This window comes from Bombina bombina, chromosome 7 (genome assembly GCF_027579735.1).
Source record: "Bombina bombina isolate aBomBom1 chromosome 7, aBomBom1.pri, whole genome shotgun sequence".
Lineage (NCBI taxonomy): Eukaryota > Metazoa > Chordata > Amphibia > Anura > Bombinatoridae > Bombina > Bombina bombina.
The window spans coordinates 558,204,820-558,226,492 of NC_069505.1; the positions used below are offsets into that span (position 1 = coordinate 558,204,820).

The 21,673-nt window shown below is 40.1% G+C and overlaps 1 protein-coding gene across 1 annotated transcript in view; it reads right to left on the bottom strand.

Annotated features, from left to right (window-relative positions):
• DAXX (death domain associated protein) overlaps positions 1-21,673 on the bottom strand; it is a 130,689-nt gene that overhangs the window by 59,767 nt on the left and 49,249 nt on the right. Inside the window, exon 4 of the mRNA XM_053721902.1 lies at positions 15,960-16,150. Coding sequence (XP_053577877.1) covers positions 15,960-16,150 — 191 coding nt within the window. The remainder of the gene's footprint in view (positions 1-15,959; positions 16,151-21,673) is intronic.

Genomic DNA, 21,673 nt, shown 5'->3' on the forward strand with positions numbered 1-21,673 from the left:
CATACACAAACTCAGGTAGATTCTTCTTCTAATGCTGCCTGAGAAAAAACAACACACTCCGGTGCTGTTTAAAATAACAAACTTTTGATTGAAGAAATAAAAACTAAGTTTAACAACCACAGTCCTCTCACACGTCCTATCTATTAGTTAGGTGCAAGAGAATGACTGGGTATGATGTAGAGGGGAGGAGCTATATAGCAGCTCTGCTTGGGTGATCCTCTTGCACTTCCTGTTAGGGAGGAGATATAATCCCATAAGTAATGGATGACCCGTGGACTGACTACACTTAACAGGAGAAAACAACAGAGTGTTTCTTAAACTAGCCATGTGGGTTAATAACCCTTAAACAAGCCACAATGACCCCTTAAAGTCCCTCAAAAAACGTTATATTTGCATTTTTTATAAATAAACAAAACGTTTTTTCCTATCAGTGTCACCAGTAACTAATGAGCCCTTCATGCAAGCTAGGATTCCTACTAAGTGTCTGAATACAGATTACCCTTCCCTCATGGGGATATTGCCAGCCTTTTCTAGAATTAACACAGTCTTTCTAGAAAAAAATAGACTGAACATACCTCAATGCAGTTTAGCCTGCAAACCGTTCCCCTAACTGAAGTTTTCCTGTACTCTTCAGCCCTTGTGAGAACAGCAGTGGATCTTAGTTACAAAGTGCTAAGATCATCATCCTCCTTGCAGAAATCTTCATCCCTTTTCTGCCAGAGTAAATAGTACACACCGGTACCATTTAAAATAACAAACTTTTGCTTGTGAAAATAAAAACTAACATTTTTGTCACCACACTCACTTTACCCTTCCTAGTACTTAGAGTAGGCAAAGAGAATGACTGGGGGGTGGAGCTAAGGGAGGAGCTATATAGACAGCTCTGCTGTGGGTGCTCTCTTTGCCACTTCCTGTAGGGAAGGAGAATATCCCACAAGTATGGATGAATCCGTGGACCCGATAAATCTTACAAGAGAAATATACAAATATTTTTTTTAAACAACTAATAGCATTTTAAAAAATACAAGGGTAACATTTTTAATGTCCATAAAACAGTGGGTGCAACCATATTGTAACTTAAGTTACCTTTTCTGCTTAGGCCAATTAGGAATATTTATAAACGGCTTACTAGAGTGAGCAACCAATGACAACTGTGTCTGCACTTCCACGTTTAACAGGAATTTAGGAAGCCCACAACATTCAGAATTAAATTATAGGAAAAAAGGGAACAAAATAAATAATGAAAGTATATTGCAAAGTGTTTTTAACACATATTATTAAACATTTTATATTAATATTTCAAAGCGTTTAATGTCCCTTTAAAGATGCTACTTAGAGGAATATACAGTAGATGTCACATTTTGTGTACACCTATGCAGTTCCATTCAGATTAAAGGGACATAATACTCAACCACTACTTATGATGCAGTATAACTGTAAAAAGCTGACAGGAAAATATCACCTGAGCATCTCTATGTAAAAAAGGAAGATATTTTACACAATTTCCTCAGCTCAGCAGAGTAAGTTCTGTGTAAAAGGTTATACTTCAGCTGCTGTCCAGCTGCAGGTAAAAAAAAAATAATAAAAAAAATGAAGAAATGAACAGCAGCCAATCAGCATCAACAGTGCTGAGGTCATGAACTCTTTTACTGTGATCTCATGAGATTTCACTTAACTCTCATGAGATTTCATTGTAAACTTCCTTATGCTGAAAAGGGAAATAACATGAGAGTGCACGAGGCACAATCCTTCGGCTGTCCCGGGACAGACATACTGATTTGCTGCTGAAAGTCCTTTACAATGGGATGTGGCTACTGAGGAACTTTTGAGGTAAAATATCTTTCTTTTTTACATAGAGATGTTCAGGTGATATTTTACAGCTATGCTGCATCATTTTCAAGTATTTAAACATTTGGGTATTATGGCCCTTTAATTATGAACTGTGAAACATGCCAATAATGTGTTGCATTGCGTCACTAGGACTTGGTGCACAGGTTGGAGAGAAATACATGTGCACATGTAAAGGACTTGGATCATGTGCAGAATAAAAGATATCCCTCTTGTAGACATAACACTTACTGGAAGCAATTTGCAAATGCAAGAATATAACCAAAACATATCTAACTATTTTATATGCACTACTGATAATTTTAAAGGGATAGTTTACCCAAAAAAAGTTCTCCCCTTTTATTCCCAATGATCCATTTTACCTGCTGGCGTGCATTAAATTGTTTACAAGTAGCTCCTTTTCCCTTATTTTGGCATTTGAAATAGCTGATGTAGCCTGTGGTATCCTCACCTATACTGAAAGTTTCTATACTTAAGGGACACTGAACCCAATTTTTTTCTTTCGTGATTCAGATAGAGCATGAAATTTTAATCAACTTTCTAATTTACTCCTATTATCAATTTTTCTTCATTGTCTTGCTATCTTTATTTTAAAAGCAGGAATGTAAATCTTAGCAGCCAGCCCATTTTAGGATCAGCACCATGGATAGCACTTGCTTATTGGAGGCTTACATTTACCCACCAATAAGGAAGCATAACCCAGGTTCTCAAGCAACAATTGGCCGGCACCTATGCATCACATTCCTGCTTTTTAAATAAAGATAGCAAGAGAACAAAGAAAAATTGATAATACGAGTAAATTAGAAAGTTGCTTAAAATTGCTGCTCTATCTGAATCATGAAAGAAAAAAATATTGGGTTTAGTGTCCCTAGTCTAGGCTATTGACAAGCTATGTAAATGCAGGCAGCAAAAGAAGTGAAACTCCAGTTGGGGGGATAGAAGAGATAAACAAAATAATTTTCCATTGTTTTCTCTAAGTATTGGGCTTTGGTTTACAGACAGATATAAGATAAGAAAGCAAATGTGTGTACACAGAGTGATAACATAATTAAATCTCATTTTACCTGCAAGCTCAACCCATTGTAATAGGTTGTGGTTTCAAAACACAAAACCAGCAATTTCATATACACAAATAAACCTGAAAATGCAATGTCTCATACATTTTATACTCTGCAGCTGTTATAACAAATCATTGGAAATACATTAAGGCAAAAACAGAATTTATGCTTACCTGATAAATTACTTTCTCTTACAGGTGTATTCAGTCCACGGATTCATCCTTACTTGTGGGATATTCTCAATACCTACAGGAAGTGGCAAAGAGAGCACACAGCAAAGCTGTCCATATAGCTCCCCCTCAGGCTCCGCCCCCCCCAGTCATTCGACCGACGGTTAGGAGAAAAAGGAGAACCATAGGGTGCAGTGGTGACTGTAGTTATTGTAAATTAAATTTGAACCTGACTTAAATATCAGGGCGGGCCGTGGACTGAATACACCTGTAAGAGAAAGTAATTTATCAGGTAAGCATAAATTCTGTTTTCTCTTACTTGGTGTAGTCAGTCCACGGATTCATCCTTACTTGTGGGATACCAATACCAAAGCAATAGGACACGGGTGAAGGGAGGGAACAAGTCAGGTAACCTAAACGGAAGGCACCACTGCTTGCAAAACCTTTCTCCCAAAAATAGCCTCCGAAGAAGCAAAAGTATCGAATTTGTAAAATTTGGCGAATGTATGCAGTGAAGACCAAGTCGCTGCCTTACAAATCTGTTCAACAGAAGCCTCATTCTTGAAAGCCCATGTGGAAGCCACAGCTCTGGTGGAATGAGCTGTAATTCGTTCAGGAGGCTGCTTTCCAGCAGTCTCATAAGCCAATCGGATGATGCTTTTCAGCCAGAAGGAAAGAGAGGTAGCAGTCGCTTTCTGACCTCTCCTCTTACCAGAAAACACAACAAACAAGGATGATGTTTGTCTGAAATCTTTAGTTGCTTTTTAAATAGAATTTTAAAGCACGAACCACATCAAGATTGTGCAACAGTCGTTCCGTCTTAGAAACTGGATTAGGGCACAGAGAAGGAACAATGATTTCCTGGTTAATATTCTTATTAGAAACCACCTTTGGAAGGAAACCAGGTTTAGTACGCAAAACAACCTTATCTGCATGGAACACCAGATAGGGTGAATTACACTGTAAAGCAGACAATTCTGAAACTCTTCGAGCAGAAGAAATAGCTACTAAAAACAAAACTTTCCAAGATAATAACTTAATATCTATGGAATGCAAAGGTTCAAACGGAACCCCTTGAAGAACTGAAAGAACTAAATTTAGACTCCATGGAGGAGCCACAGGTCTGTAGACAGGCTTGATTCTAACTAGGGCCTGTGCAAACGCCTGAACGTCTGGTACAGCTGCCAGACGCTTGTGTAACAGGATAGACAGAGCAGATATTTGTCCCTTTAAGGAACTATCTTACAGACCTTTCTCCAAACCTTCTTGGAGAAAAGACAATATCCTTGGAATCCTAACCTTACTCCACGAGTAACCCTTGGATTCACACCAACAAAGATATTTCCTCCATATCTTATGGTAAATTTTCCTGGTGACAGGCTTTCTGGCCTGTATCAGAGTATCTATAACTGATTCAGAGAAAGCCCGCTTAGCTAGGATTAAGCGTTCAATCTCCAAGCAGTCAGTTGCAGAGAAACTAAATTTGGATGCTTGAAAGGACCTTGGATTAGAAGATCCTGCCTCAATGGCAGTTTCCATGGTGGGACCGATGACATGTCCACTAGGTCTGCATACCAAGTCCTGCGTGGCCACGCAGGCGCTATCAGAATTACCAAAGCCTTCTCCTGTTTGATTCTGGCTATTAGCCGAGGGAGAAGAGGAAACGGTGGAAAGACATAAGCTAGACTGAATGACCAAGGCGCTATTTATGCATCTATCAATGCCGCCTTGGGATCCCTGGATCTGGATCCGTAAAGGGGAAGTTTGGTGTTCTGACGGGACGCCATCAGATCCAACTCTGGAATGCCCCAAAGCTGGGTCAGCTGAGCAAAAACCTCCGGGTGGAGTTCCCACTCCCCCGGATGGAAAGTCTGACGACTTAGAAAATCCGCCTCCCAGTTGTCTACCCCTGGGATGTGAATTGCAGATAGATGGCAGGAGTGATCCTCCGCCCATTTGATAATCTTGGATACTTCCTTCATCGCTAGGGAACTCTTTGTTTCTCCCTGATGATTGATGTACGCTACAGTCGTGATGTTGTCCGACTGAAATCTGATGAATTTGGCCTCTGCTAGTTGAGGCCACGCCTGGAGCGTATTGAATATCGCTCTCAGCTCCAAAATGTTTATTGGGAGAAGAGATTCTTCCCGAGACCATAGTCCCTGAGCCTTCAGGGAGTTCCAGACCGCACCCCAGCCTACCAGACTGGCATCGGTCGTGACAATGATCCACTCCGGTCTGCGGAAACTCATTCCCTGAGACAGGTGATCTTGAGACAACCACCAGAGAAGAGAGTCTCTGGTTTTCTGATCCATTTGAATTTGAGGAGACAAATCTGCGTAATCTCCATTCCACTGTTTGAGCATGCACAGCTGCAGTGGTCTGAGATGGATTCGGGCGAAAGGGACTACGTCCATTGCCGCAACCATTAAACCAATTACTTCCATGCACTGAGCCACAGAAGGCCGAGGAATGGAATGAAGAACTCGGCAAGTATTCAACAGTTTTGACTTCCTGACCTCTGTCAGAAAGATTTTCATTTCTACCGAGTCTATTAATGTTCCCAGAAAGGGAACCCTTGTGAGCGGGGACAGAGAACTCTTTTCTACGTTCACCTTCCACCCGTGAGACCTTAGAAAGGCCAGGACAATGTCCGTATGAGCCTTGGCTCTGTGAAAGGACGACGCCTGTATTAATATGTCGTCTAGGTAAGGTGCTACTGCAATGCCCCACGGTCTTAGTACCGCTAGAAGGGACCCTAGCACCTTTGTGAAAATTCTGGGAGCGGTGGCCAACCCGAAAGGAAGGGCCACGAACTGGTAATGTTTGCCCAGAAAGGCGAACCTTAGGAACGGATGGTGATCTTTGTGGATAGGAATATGTAGGTACGCATCCTTTAGATCCACGGTAGTCATATATTGACCCTCCTGGATCATCGGCAAGATTGTCCGAATGGTTTCCATCTTGAAAGACGGAACTCTTAGGAATTTGTTTAGAATTTTTAGGTCCAGGATTGGCCTGAAAGTTCCCTCCTTTTTGGGAACTACGAACAGGTTTGAGTAAAAGCCCAGTCCTTGTTCTGCAATAGGAACTGGGTGTATCACTCCCATTTTTAGAAGATCTTCTACACAGCGTAAGAACGCCTGTTTCTTTATTTGGTCTGAAGACAAATGAGAAATGTGGAGCCTTCCCCTTGGGGGAGAATCCTTGAATTCTAGAAGGTACCCCTGAGCAACTATTTCTAATGCCCAGGGATCTGGAACATCTCTTGCCCAGGCCTGAGCGAAGAGAGAAAGTCTGCCCCCTACTAGATCCGATCCCGGATCGGGGGCTACCCCTTCATGCTGTCTTGGTAGCAGGAGCAGGCTTCTTGGCCTGTTTACCCTTATTCCAGCCCTGCAAGGGTTTCCAGGTTGCTTTGCGCTGGGAAGCGTTATCTTGCTTTGCGGCAGCAGAGGTAGTGGCAGGTCCGCTCCGGAAGTTGCGAAAGGAGCGAAAATTAGCCTTGTTTTTGGCCTTAAACGGCCTATCTTGTGGAAGGGCATGGCCCTTGCCCCCAGTGATATCCGAAATAATTTCTTTCAGCTCTGGGCCAAATAGGGTCTTCCCCTTAAAGGGAATATTTAACAGTTTCGTTTTGGACGACACATCGGCCGACCAAGATTTGAGCCAAAGCGCTCTTCGCGCCATGATGGCAAAACCTGAATTTTTCGCCGCTAGCTTAGCTAATTGGAGAGCGGCATCAGTGATAAAAGAATTCGCCAGCTTTAGAGCATGAATTCTATCCATGACCTCATCGTATGAAGTCTCCCTTTGGAGCGACTCCGCCAAGGCTTCGAACCAAAAAGCCGCCGCAGTAGTTACCGGAATAATGCAGGCAATTGGTTGAAGAAGAAAACCTTGCTGAACAAAAATTTTCTTCAGCAATCCTTCCAATTTTTTATCCATAGGATCTTTGAAAGCACAACTGTCCTCTATTGGTATAGTTGTACGTTTAGCAAGTGTTGAAACAGCCCCCTCTACCTTAGGGACCGTCTGCCACGCGTCCCGTCTAGGGTCGTTTATGGGGAACATTTTCTTAAAGATAGGTGGGGGAACAAAGGGTACACCTGGTCTCTCCCACTCCTTAGTCACAATATCCGCCACCCTCTTTGGGATCGGAAATGCCTCAGTGTATACAGGGACCTCTAAAAACCTGTCCATTTTACACAATTTTTCAGGGACCACCATGGGGTCACAATCATCCAGCGTAGCTAAAACCTCCATAAGCAGGACGCGGAGGTGTTCCAGCTTAAATTTAAACGCTAAGGAATCTGACTCTGCCTGCTGAGAAACTTTTCCTGTGTCAGAAATTTCTCCCTCAGACAGACCTTCCCTCACTGCTACCTCTGAGTTTTGTGAGGGTACTACAGATAAATTATCCAAAGCTTCAGATTGCTCATCCTCTGTATTTAAAACTGAGCTATCGCGCTTTCTTGGAAAAACTGGCAGTTTGGATAAAAATGCTGCAAGGGAATTATCCATTACTGCTGCTAATTGTTGTAAAGTAATAGGTGCCAATGCGCTAGAGGTACTAGGCATCGCTTGCGCAGGCGTAACTGGTGTAGACACGTGGGGGGAGGAAGAAGGACTATCCTCATTACCCTCCGTTAAGGAATCATCTTGGGCAGCATTTTTAATTGTCACTGGATGATCTTTAAAATGCTTAGATGTTTTGGCACACTTTAAACATAAATGCAATGGGGGTACTGCCATGGCTTTTGAACATAAAGAACAAGGTCTATCTGAAGGCTCAGACATGTTTGACAGACTCAGATAACACTAAAATATCGAAAAAAATACTTTTTGAAAAAAACTTTACTGTGTCTTTAAATAATAAAAAGCACACACTTTTTTACCAAATCATCAAAAAACATCCGATCTTAATGAAATTTTCACCACATGATCCTAATGCTTTGAAATGATTGCACACAAATTTTCAAATCAATTAACCCCTTAATGCCCAAACCGGAGCAAAATGAAGTAAACAACCGGTTTAACCCACTACAGTACGATGCCACAGTCTTTGCTGTGGCTTTACCTTCCTTTAGGGTTATTTGTAGGTGCAAATTAAGCCTCCCTGAAGTCCTCCTGTACTCTTAAGACTCTACACGTGAAGCTGCATGGAGCTGTGTTGCAAATCAACTGCGCAATTGAGGCGCGAAAATGAGGGCCCCTCCTTCATTACTCCAGAGTTATGGGGCCTTTCTGAGTCAGATTAGGTGTCTTACAAAATGCCAGGCGTAATAAAGTCCCCAAAAAGTGTTTCCAACGTCTAAAACGCTTAATAAATATAAGATTACCTTAATAAAGTAATCGATTTAGCCCATCACAGTGTATGTATTAAAGCCCTTAACTGAAGCCATCATTCTATACTGTGTCTCAGAAAATGGCTTACCTTCCCTCATGGGATTTCTGTCAGTCTTCTAGCACTACCAAGTCTTGTTAGAAAAAATGACTGAGCATACCTTAAGCAGTATAAGCCTGCAAACTGTTCCCCCCAACTGAAGTTCTCCGGTACTCAACAGTCCTGTGTGGGAACAGCAATGGATTTTAGTTACGACATGCTAAAATCTTTTTCCTCTCAGCAGAAATCTTCATCACTTTCTGCCTCAGAGTAAATAGTACAAACCGGCACTATTTAAAAATAACAAACTCTTGATTGAAGAAATAAAAACTACAAATCTAACACCACAAACTCTTTACCCTCCCGTGGAGATGCTACTTGTTAGAGCGGCAAAGAGAATGACTGGGGGGGCGGAGCCTGAGAGGAGCTATATGGACAGCTTTGATGTGTGCTCTCTTTGCCACTTCCTGTAGGGATTGAGAATATCCCACAAGTAAGGATGAATCCGTGGACTGAATACACCAAGTAAGAGAAAACTATTTTACAGTTTACTGTCCCTTTCATTATTTGTAGAGGTCCCACCTACTGAATACTAAAAAGAACCATCTGCCTCCATCAAATCCAGAAGCCATTCTTCCCCCCCAAAAAAACATACTGCTGTTTCCCAACTTGTTGGATTATTCCCGGAGGATGTTTACTTCTTTGCTACCTAAAAGGACATTAAACTCAGTATTTTCCAGCGCACTGGGTGTACTGCTAAAAACATAATTTATGTAAGAACTTACCTGATAAATTCATTTCTTTCATATTAGCAAGAGTCCATGAGCTAGTGACGTATGGGATATACATTCCTACCAGGAGGGGCAAAGTTTCCCAAACCTTAAAATGCCTATAAATACACCCCTCACCACACCCACAATTCAGTTTAACGAATAGCCAAGAAGTGGGGTGATAAGAAAAAAGTGCGAAAGCATATAAAATAAGGAATTGGAATAATTGTGCTTTATACAAAAAAAAATCATAACCACCACAAAAAAAGGGCGGGCCTCATGGACTCTTGCTAATATGAAAGAAATGAATTTATCAGGTAAGTTCTTACATAAATTATGTTTTCTTTCATGTAATTAGCAAGAGTCCATGAGCTAGTGACGTATGGGATAATGACTACCCAAGATGTGGATCTTTCCACACAAGAGTCACTAGAGAGGGAGGGATAAAATAAAGACAGCCAATTCCTGCTGAAAATAATCCACACCCAAAATAAAGTTTAATGAAAAACATAAGCAGAAGATTCAAACTGAAACCGCTGCCTGAAGTACTTTTCTACCAAAAACTGCTTCAGAAGAAGAAAATACAACAAAATGGTAGAATTTGGTAAAAGTATGCAAAGAGGACCAAGTTGCCGCTTTGCAAATCTGATCAACCGAAGCTTCATTCCTAAACGCCCAGGAAGTAGAAACTGACCTAGTAGAATGAGCTGTAATCCTATGAGGCGGAGTCTTACCCGACTCAACATAGGCAAGATGAATTAAAGATTTCAACCAAGATGCCAAAGAATTGGCAGAAGTTTTCTGGCCTTTCTAAAACCGGAAAAGATAACAAATAAACTAGAAGTCTTTCGGAAAGACTTAGTAGCTTCAACATAATATTTCAAAGCTCTAATAACATCCAAAGAATGCAACGATTTCTCCTTAGAATTCTTAGGATTAAGACATAATGAAGGAACCACAATGTCTCTACTAATGTTGTTGGAATTCACAACTTAGGTAAAAATTCAAAAGAAGTTCGCAACACCGCCTTATCCTGATGAAAAATCAGAAAAGGAGACTCACAAGAAAGAGCAGATAATTCAGAAACTCTTCTGGCAGAAGAGATGGCCAAAAGGAACAAAACTTTCCAAGAAAGTAATTTAATATCCAATGAATGCATAGGTTCAAATGGAGGAGCTTGAAGAGCCCCCAGAACCAAATTCAAACTCCAAGGAGGAGAAATTGACTTAATGACAGGCTTTATACGAACCAAAGCTTGTACAAAACAATGAATATCAGGAAGAATAGCAATCTTTCTGTAAAAAATAACAGAAAGAGCAGAGATTTGACCTTTCAAGGAACTTGCGGACAAACCCTTATCTAAACCATCCTGAAGAAACTGTAATATTCTCGGTATTCTAAAAGAATGCCAAGAAAAATGATGAGAAAGACACCAAGAAATATAAGTCTTCCAGACTCTATAATATATCTCTCTGGATACAGATTTACGAGCCTGTAACATAGTATTAATCACAGAGTCAGAGAAACCTCTTTGACTAAGAATCAAGCGTTCAATCTCCATACCTTTAAATTTAAGGATTTCAGATCCTGATGGAAAAAAGGACCTTGAGACAAAAGGTCTGGTCTTAACGGAAGAGTCCACGGTTGGCAAGAGGCCATCCGGACAAGATCCGCATACCAAAACCTGTGAGGCCATGCCGGAGCTACCAGCAGAACAAACGAGCATTCCTTCAGAATCTTGGAGATTACTCTTGGAAGAAGAACTAGAGGCGGAAAGATATAGGCAGGATGATACTTCCAAGGAAGTGATAATGCATCCACTGCCTCCGCCTGAGGATCCCGGGATCTGGACAGATACCTGGGAAGTTTCTTGTTTAGATGAGAAGCCATCAGATCTATTTCTGGAAGTTCCCACATTTGAACAATCTGAAGAAATACCTCTGGGTGAAGAGACCATTCGCCCGGATGCAACGTTTGGCGACTGAGATAATCCGCTTTCCAATTGTCCATACCTGGGATATGAACCGCAGAGATTAGACAGGAGCTGGATTCCGCCCAAACCAAAATTCGAGATACTTCTTTCATAGCCAGAGGACTGTGAGTCCCTCCTTGATGATTGATGTATGCCACAGTTGTGACATTGTCTATCTGAAAACAAATGAACAACTCTCTCTTCAGAAGAGGCCAAGACTGAAGAGCTCTGAAAATTGCACGGAGTTCCAAAATATTGATCGGAAATCTCACCTCCTGAGATTCCCAAACCCCTTGTGCCGTCAGATACCCCCACACAGCTCCCCAACCTGTAAGACTTGCATCTGTTGAGATTATAGTCCAGGTCGGAGAACAAAGAAGCCCCCTGAACTAAACGATGGTGATCTGTCCACCATGTCAGAGAGTGTTGTAAAATCGGTTTAAAGATATTAATTGAGATATCTTTGAGTAATCCCTGCACCATAGGTTCAGCATACAGAGCTGAAGAGGTCGCATGTGAAAACGAGCAAAGGAGATCGCATCTGATGCGGCAGTCCTAAGACCCAACATTTCCATGCATAAGGTTACCAAAGGGAATGATTGTGACTGAAGGTTTTGACAAGCTGATATCAATGTTAAACTTCTCTTGTCTGACAAGGACAGAGTCATAGACACTGAATTTATCTAGAAACCTAAAAAGGTTACCCTTGTCTGAGGAATCAATGAACTGATTGGTAAATTGATCCTCCAACCATGAACTTGAAGAAACAACACAAGTCGATTCGTATGAGATTCTTCGAAAATGAGAAGACTGAGCAAGTACCAAGATATCGTCCAAATAAGGAAATACCAAAACCCTATTCTCTGATTACAGAAAGAAGGGCACCGAGAACCTTTGAAAAAAATTCTTGGAACTGAGGCTAGGCCAAACGGTAGAGCCACAAAAACTGGTAATGCTTGTCTAAAAAGAGAATCTCAGACACTAAAAGTGATCTGGATGAATCGGAATATGCAGATACACATCCTGTAAATCTATTGTAGACATATAATGCCCTTGCTAAACAAAAGGCAGGATAGTCCTAGAGTAACCATCTTGAATGTTGGTATCCGAACATAACGATTCAATAATGATAGATCCGGAACTGGTCTGAAGGAATTGACCTTCTTTGGTACAATGAAGAGATAAAATAAAACCCCAGCCCCTGTTCCAGAACTGGAACTGGCATAAATACTCCAGCCAACTCTAGATCTGAAACACATTTCAGAAATGCTGAGCCTTTGCTGTGTTAACTGGGACACGGGAAAGAAAAGAATCTCTTAGCAGGAGGCCTTAACTCGAAGCCAATTCTGTACCTTTCTGAAACAATGTTTCTGAAACCAGAGATTAAGAACGGAATTGATCCAAATTTCTTTGAAGAAAACGTAATCTGCCCCATACCAGCTGAGCTGGAATAAGGGCCGCACCTTCATAGGTACTTAGGAGCTGGCTATAGGTTTCTATAAGGCTTGGATATATTCCAAACTGGAAATAGTTTCCAAACTGATACCGCTCCTGAGGATGAAGGATCAGGCTTTTGTTCCTTGTGAGGAAAGGAACGAAAATGATTATTTACCCTGGAAAGAAAGGGAAAGCAAAGTTGACTTAGAAGACATGTCATCATTCCAAGTTTAATCCATAAAGCTTTTCTAGCTAAAATAGCTAGAGACATATACCTGACATCAACTCTAATGATATCAAAAGATGGTATCACCAACAAAATTATTAGCATGTTATAGAATAATAATAATGCTATAAAATTATGATCTGTTACTTGTTGCGCTAAAGCTTCTAACCAAAAAGTTGAAGCTGCAGCAACATCCGCTAAAAATATAGCAGGTCTAAGAAGATTACCTGAACATAAGAAAGCTTTTCTTAGAAAGGATTCAATTTTCCTATCTAAAGGATCCTTAAATGAAGTACTATCTGCCGTAGGAATAGTAGTACATTAGCAGGAGTAGAGACAGCCCCATAACCTTAGGGATTTTTGTCCCAAAAAACTCTAATCTGTCAGATGGCACAGGATATAATTTGCTTAAACGTCTAGAAGGAGTAAATAAATTACCCAAATTATTCCATTCCCTGGAAATTACTTCAGAAATAGCATCAGGGAGATAAAACACTTCTGGAATAACTACAGGAGATTTAAAAACCTTATTTAAACGTTTACATTTAGTATCAAGAGGACCAGAATCCTCTATTTCTAATGCAAATAACACTTCTTTAAGTAAAGAACGAATAAATTCCATCTTGAACAAATACAAAGATTTATCAGCATCAACCTCTGAGACAGAAACCTCTGAACCAGAAGAACCATTATCAGTATCAGAATGATGATGTTCCTTTAAAAATTCATCTGAAAAAAGAGAAGTTTTAAAAGACTTTTATGTATACTAGAAGGAGAAATAACAGACATAGCCTTCTTAATGGATTAAAAAATAAAATCTCTTATGTTATCAGGAACACTCTGAAAATTAGATGTTGACGGAACAGCAACAGGTAATGTAACAGTACTAAAGGAAATTTTATCTGCATTAATAAGTTTGACATGACATGCAATACAAATAACAGCTGGAGAAACAGATACCAAAAGTTTATAGCAGATACACTTAGCTTGGTAGCTCCAGCACTGTGCAGTGATTTTCCTGAAGTATCTTCTGACTCAGTTGCAACGTGGAACATCTTGCAATATGTAAAAGAAAAAAACAACATATAAAGCAAAATTGATCAAATTCCTTAAATGACAGTTTCAGGAATGGGAAAAAAATGCCAAAGAACAAGCTTCTAGCAACCAGAAGCAATAAAAAATGAGACTTAAATAATGTGGAGAAAAAAGTGACGCCCATATTTTTTCGCGCCAAATAAGACGCCCACATTATTTGGCGCCTAAATGCTTTTTGGCGCCAAAAATGACGCCACATCCGGAACGCCGACATTTTTGGCGCAAAATAACGTCAAAGAATGACGCAACTTCCGGCGACACGTATGACGCCGGAAACGGAAATAGAATTTTTGCGCCAAAAAAGTCCGCGCCAAGAATGACGCAATAAAATGAAGCATTTTCAGCCCCCGCGAGCCTAACAGCCCACAGGGAAAAAGTCAAATTTTAAGGTAAAAAATGTTAAATTAAAATGCATTATCCCAAATATGAAACTGACTGTCTGAAAAATAAGGAAAGTTGAACATCCTGAGTCAAGGCAAATAAATGTTTGAATACATATATTTAGAACTTTATAAACAAAGTGCCCAACCATAGCTAGGAGTGTCACAGAAAATAAGACTTACTTACCCCAGGACACTCATCTACATATAGCAGATAGCCAAACCAGTACTGAAACGAGAATCAGCAGAGGTAATGGTATATATAAGAGTATATCGTCGATCTGAAAAGGGAGGTAAGAGATGAATCTCTACGACCGATAACAGAGAACCTATGAAATAGACCCCTTAGAAGGAGATCACTGCATTCAAATAGGCAATACTCTCCTCACATCCCTCTGACATTCACTGCACGCTGAGAGGAAAACCGGGCTCCAACTTGCTGCGGAGCGCATATCAACGTAGAATCTAGCACAAACTTACTTCACCACCTCCATCGGAGGCAAAGTTTGTAAAACTGAATTGTGGGTGTGGTGAGGGGTGTATTTATAGGCATTTTAAGGTTTGGGAAACTTTGCCCCTCCTGGTAGGAATGTATATCCCATACGTCACTAGCTCATGGACTCTTGCTAATTACATGAAAGAAATGTAAGCCAAGTTAAAAAAAAAAAAAAAAAAATATCGGCTAATTTTAATGACAGTAACTCAACTCACTGACCCTTCAAGTCTGTTGGAATCATTCTCAGGAATGGGCGTTAAAGGGACATGAAACTCAACCATACAATTTTAAACAACTTTCCAGTTTAGGTCTTTTATCCATTCTGCTTCATTCTTAATTCTCTTGGGATACTTTATTTATAAGAACATACCAAAATAGGTTTTGGAGCATGCACGTGTCTAGAGTACTCTATGGAAGCAGTTTTGCAACGTTTTATTGCATTGACTTCACACTTTCCATACACCTTATACATTTGGAGAAAGTGTTTGTTTAGTCAATGGAGGTTCACAGTAACCTTTGTAAAAAAAGAGCTAGTGCAAATAAATAATTGTAAAAGGACAGCTGCTTATTCTAGCAGGAGTGTTTTTATGTGCACACTTTCTGAGGCACTTGCTCATACTAAACATGAGCGTTCTTCTTATCGAGTTAGCTATTTTCTTGTACGACAGTTTAGCAGTTCGTGTTTAATATTTTTCAGTTAGCTATTTCAAATACAAATCAGCGTGTGCAAGTAGGAAAATGTATTTAATAGTCAATCGTGATTGGAGAAACTTAACATACCAAAATATACACGTTTTAGGTGGGCGACCATTTTTGGCTCCAATCAAGCAATGAATATTTAAATGTTGCATGTTCATCTTGCAAGCTTATAGATGTGGGACCAGTTAAAGGTTGCTTCTCTGGTATGTAACAATAAATAAATTATGTATTGGGTCTAGACTGTCCCTTTAAATCTCAAAGTGTTTACTGACCCTTTAAATACATGCACAATAACCCTCAAAGGATATAAAAGGTGTTGCCTCTTTTTGCCCAACAAGCATTGCAGTATCATATAGTAAACCCATATTAATCTTTACATGTGGTACAGACCATAAGGCTGTCAGAGCACAAGTAGGACAAACCTTTCCTGCTTTAGAAGTGCTGGCTGTTTCCGTATCCTTTTTTCTTTTCCTCCTCTTCTCATCCTCTCCCTCATCCTCATCCTGTTTCTCTGCATAAAGTTTAATGACTTCGTCAAGCCGTGCAAGTGCCATGCCTCTGTTCTCCCGTAAACGCCGTGACAAACTTGGGTCCTGTTGAGCTGGGTCAGTACCTAGGACAAAAGAAAAAAAATGAGTATCAAAATATCATGCACTTTACATAATATATTTCTCATAGCCACCCAGAATACTAAGCAACTAGTCATAACTGTTTAGAAGACAGGGCGTGAACCTGTATAGTGATGTGAGTAGAATTTATGGATCTGTAAATCACCGTTAAATTATATAACCTTTAGCAGTGCTCTGTAAATCTGTTCAAAAATGTGGAGGGCTCAACATTCCCCCCCCCCCAAATGTTTCCCTATTAGATACATAACTTAATATAAAACAAGAAATATATGTGTGCATATACACACAAAAACAACAAAAGTATTGGTGCACATCCAACCACTTAAGTCCACATATTTACAGCATATTTATATATACTTTTGTCTGCTAAATATTCTTAAAATAGTTTAAATAAAATTGGGATCAATATCTCACAATAGTATTAACATATATTTATGCTGCAAAAAGTTTTTGCCTGTTAAATATGCTTTTAAATTTTAAATAAAGATGGGATCTTAGTCACACAATATGGCCATATTCTGCTAAGCCAGTCACCACTTACAAGGTGTCCCATAATAGACTGGTCCTAACACTAATCAGTTTAGCTTTGCTGGGACAATGTGATTGTGGTATACCTATAAAGCTAGGGAGTTTCATTTCATGTCTACACAGAATGAAACTCCCTAGCTTTGTCAGAGTATATGAATATTATGATGAATATTACATATGTATACATATATATGTATATATATATGTATATTTTATACACTGTATATGTTAGATGAGACCTCAGGATTAACTGAACATGAGTTTGTTGAACACTTCAGCTTTTAATCCACTGTGGTCCCAACCCCCTACCATATGGGTTAGCTGGGTGAATACACGTTTATCAGGATTGAGAATCAGCATAGCTTTTGAAGAACCACCTCCCGTGGTGTAAAACATACAAACATTTTTTTTCCTACTCATTTGACTATATATGCAGAGTTTTATAACTTCAGAACATTTGGTGATGAGAGAAAAGAATGTGTTCAAGGACCCCTTTGGAATTTGACACGCTGAACAAGCTGAACCCCAGGGGCAACCACGCCAGAAAAGAAATAACGGCCCTGATTCTGAGGGAACCCAATGGTCCAGGAATCAGTACAATGGGGCACCAAGACATAGGCCCAGGGGTAGAGGTAACTTGTACAATCAGGTAGATATGCTGTTTACCCAGTTAAATCAGTTGAGCGAACAAATCGCTAATATGAGTCAAAAATCTACGGCTCAGCAACCGAACAATGCTTTTTTAGGGGTACAGCCAGTGGTCAGCAGTGGACCACAGGCACAGTCATAAATACTGCAGTATCACCTGAAGGGGAGGGGAGAGATATACAAAATGTAATAATGAATATTGATGATACTAATCATGTTCTCTCCCCACAGACCGGAAACGGATGATTTAGCCGTGATGACAAGCAACCTCATCCGGGAAAAATTAACAAAACTCTTCCCTTGCAGCTCTCTCCTAACCTTATCTCCACAGATGCAGTACAAAAGAATCCAACCGACCCTGTCATAGAGGAAACAGGTAGGTATGAAGGTTCCTCTGCATCGAATGACACAGCGAATTCAGGTAACACGTGGCGAAGCCCACAGATGTGTGAGAATGCCAATTTTATGTGTGAAATGGTAGAAACTGCAGGAAGATATTATGTATTAGTTGAGCTGCAAGATTCAGTCTCCAACCCTATCAGGGGATTAATTGACACTGGGTCACAGGCAACTATCTTATCCCACAGGTACTACACACAGCTAAATGAGCTAACACCCCACAAACCAAAAATAAAAGAATTTGACGGTTCTCTAATAGGTGTTGGGGGTGACTCCCTAAAAGTCTATGGTACTGCCTGGTTAAAATTTAAATTGGGGAACAGGGTCATAAGACACCCTGTCATTATAGTGGATATGCCAACTGATCGTTTAATTATTGGTAGTGATCTCCTGAAACGATTAAGCACCATAATTGATTGCACAAATAATGTAATTTGGTCACAAGTTAAACGGCCTATCAATTATGAAAAATCTGGTATATCTCGCACCCGACATAGCTGTCACGTGGTGGAAGAGAAACCAGATGCTGTGGAGATTCATTTCAGGAATAACTCTGTACCTGAAATCACTATTCTACAAATTGATGATCAGACTCCTTTTAGTGGCTCTGATGGTAATACTTTTAAAATTTCGCCTGGAAAGATAGCGAATATTTCCCTGGATGGCGATGTATTAACCATATCACTCCACAAGGGGGATCATAAAATCCCTAAGGGGGGAGACCACGCTCAATACCTCACAGGGATTGAGAGAGTTAAAGAGGATCTATTTATCCCTATACAAGTACATGACCTTGGTAAAACCAAGTATGCTAAAATAAACTTAAAACAGGAAGCTAGCTATATAAGCGAAGGTTTATTAGCGCAGATAGCTGAACCTAAAGTGATTAAATATCTTTCTCCCCAAGACCACTGTGTCCACAACCTGGACAACAGGTCTGAAAGCTATAACATCACAGCTAAGTGCTTATTATCTATCTCTATAGGAAATAAGTCAGTGAAGCACCTGTTTTTAGTTTTAAATACTCCCCATAATCAAATATACATTGGCAATGATATCTTACATAGATATGCCATACAAATAGATCTGATTAATTCTTGCCTCTGGAGCAGGTTAAAGGGGTACCCTGAAGTATTTCAGGATGAAAATGCAGCCCTAAAATCAAACCAGCAATTGCCATATGCTGTGAATATGCAGGTATCTAGCGATGTTATAATTCCTGCTGGGGCTGATAAATTTCTTTTACCCTTACAGGTAAGGAGAGGTCAGAAATTAAAAACTTCTGAAACACTAATTTGCCTCTCCCATAGAATACAAAATCTGGGTGTCACAGTAACCTACACTCCTATGGTGAATATTGGAACTGTTCCAATACATATTGTTGTGCATAACATGACCCCACAGGATATAACATTATCCAAGGGAACTACCATAGGATATGCACTGGAATCAAGTTATTACACTTTTGGATTCCAAAATAATGTAATTGGGCTAATACCTGAAGGATACTTAACTGAAGAACAATTAATAGAACAATCCTTTGCATCTATGCCAGAGGGTCTATTTAATATTCAGTCTATTTATCCCTTCAGCTCAGAGGAAGGCATCTGTAAAATTGAAGAAGCCTCTCTAGTGTTTGATCAGCCAATCAAACAGCAAGATTACCCCAATACCCAGAGTCATGGGAGCAATGTAAATTATAATCAAGGGGATCTCACCTCTAGGCTGGAAGAAGCCTATGAAATAGGACAGCCTGAAATCTTTCCAGGATTTCAGCAAATAGTCGAAGAGCAAATATCCTTAGCTAATGGCTGTTCCAGCGATGACGAACGCCAACAGCTGCGAGAACTCCTAATGGAATACAAGGATATTTTCGCTAAGGATTCTTATGACTGTGGTACTACAGACTTGCACATTGCAAGAATACAAACAGATCCCGATGCGCCACCTGTATTTGTCAAACAATACAGACTTCCCTTAGCCTCATATGATTCTCTTGCAGAGATCATAAGGAATTTGGAAGAAAGAGGTATTATCAGACAGGTGCACAGCTCTTATAATAATCCTATTCTAGGTGTCCTTAAGCCCAATGGACAATGGCGTTTGTGTGCTGACTTAAGACAGCTAAACAAACGAGTATACATGTCTGGCTGGCCTGTACCATACATTGACCAGTGCCTAGCACAAATGCAGGGATCCAAAATATTCACTGCCATTGATTGTGCACAGGGATATTGGACCATAAAGGTAACCATAGAGGACCAATATAAGCTAGCATTCTCCTTCCAAAAGGTTCAGTATGCATTCCAGAGACTTCCATTTGAATACATAAATTCTGGACATGAATTTGCTGTATTCATGCATAAGGCTATGCCTGACGCACTGGAAAGGGGGACCTTATCTTATGTTGATGATGTTTTAATCAAAAGCACAGACTTTGAAAAACACATCGCAGAGCTTAAACACGTCCTTAGCCAACTTAAAAGGGCAGGTGTCAAATTATCCCTGCAAAAAGCTCAATGGTGCCGCACTCGTGTAAACTTCTTGGGACATGAAGTTACCTCTGAAGGATTAAATTCCTAAAAGAAAAAGGTGGAAGCTATAGTGAATTCTAAAAACCCAACTAATTTAAAGGAATTGAGATCATTCCTGGGTATGACAAATTATTCTCGCAAATTCATTGATAATTATGCGGAATTAGCTAAACCACTACTACTTCTTCTAAAGAAAGATGTGAAATGGCACTGGAGTGAGTCTCAAGAGACAGCCATCAGAGAGTTGAAGAGAAAACTCACTCAAGCACCTTGCTTAGCGTACCCTGAAGGTGGTAAACCTTTCTTCTTAGAAACCGGTTACACAGATGTAAGCATGAGTGCTGTTTTATACCAAAAGCATGATAATTTGAACAAAGCCATTGCTTATGCGAGCAAAAATCTATCCCCAGTAGAAATAAAATTTAGCGATTGCGAAAAAGCCCTCTTATCTACTGTATGGGCTCTACAAAATTTCCGCAGCTATATACAGGGCGAGAAAATTATTGTAGAAACGGCCCACCAGCCTTTACTATATTTGCAAAGTGAAAGAATAAGAGATGGAAATTTGTCAAATAGCCGCATAACAGAGTGGACTCTTTCCTTGCAAGGCTGGCCATTAGAAATTCGCTACAAACAGAATAAAAAGAATCCAGTCGCACAAGGGCTTGCTGAGCTCCACGACTGTACTGCTAGAGATCCTGGGGAAGAATTATCAGAAGATGATTTTCTGGAGGAACAATTGCTTTCCCCATATAAAATGTACAATGAGGACCATTGTCAAACATTACCTTGGGTATATGTTGATGGTTGTTCTTACCATGCCACTATTGATAATGAGCGCAGATTAGTCGCTGGCATTGGTATAACTGGGGCAAATGGATTCCCAAATATATCTATAGGTTTCAACATTGGACCAAGATCCAGTCAGGTTGCAGAACTAACTGCTGTTTTCAAAACCATTGAAATGGCTATTGAACATGGTATTCATGAATTTGTGATCATAACTGACTCAAATTATGTGCATGACAGTTTTGTTGAATACCTGCCAACTTGGAAAAGAAATGGCATGCAGAAAAGCAATAACAAACCAGTCAAGCATGGCAAGTTGTTCTGCGAGATTGATAATCTGGTGGTATCCAATGACTTAACCATACACTGGAAAAAGACCAAGTGTCATTCCAGAGTTTTAGGTCCTGATAAGGAAGGCAATGACCTTGCGGATTCATTAGCCAAACAAGGAGCCATAACTGGAGAACTCCTTAATATTGACCATTTAATGGGTGCAATTCAGGTAGAAGCCATTACCAGAAACCAGGCAACACAACAGAGTGAGCCTAACTTGGTACAATGGAGTCAGGATTCTCCTAGTGAGGACCTGATCACTAGTCAAAAAGAAGA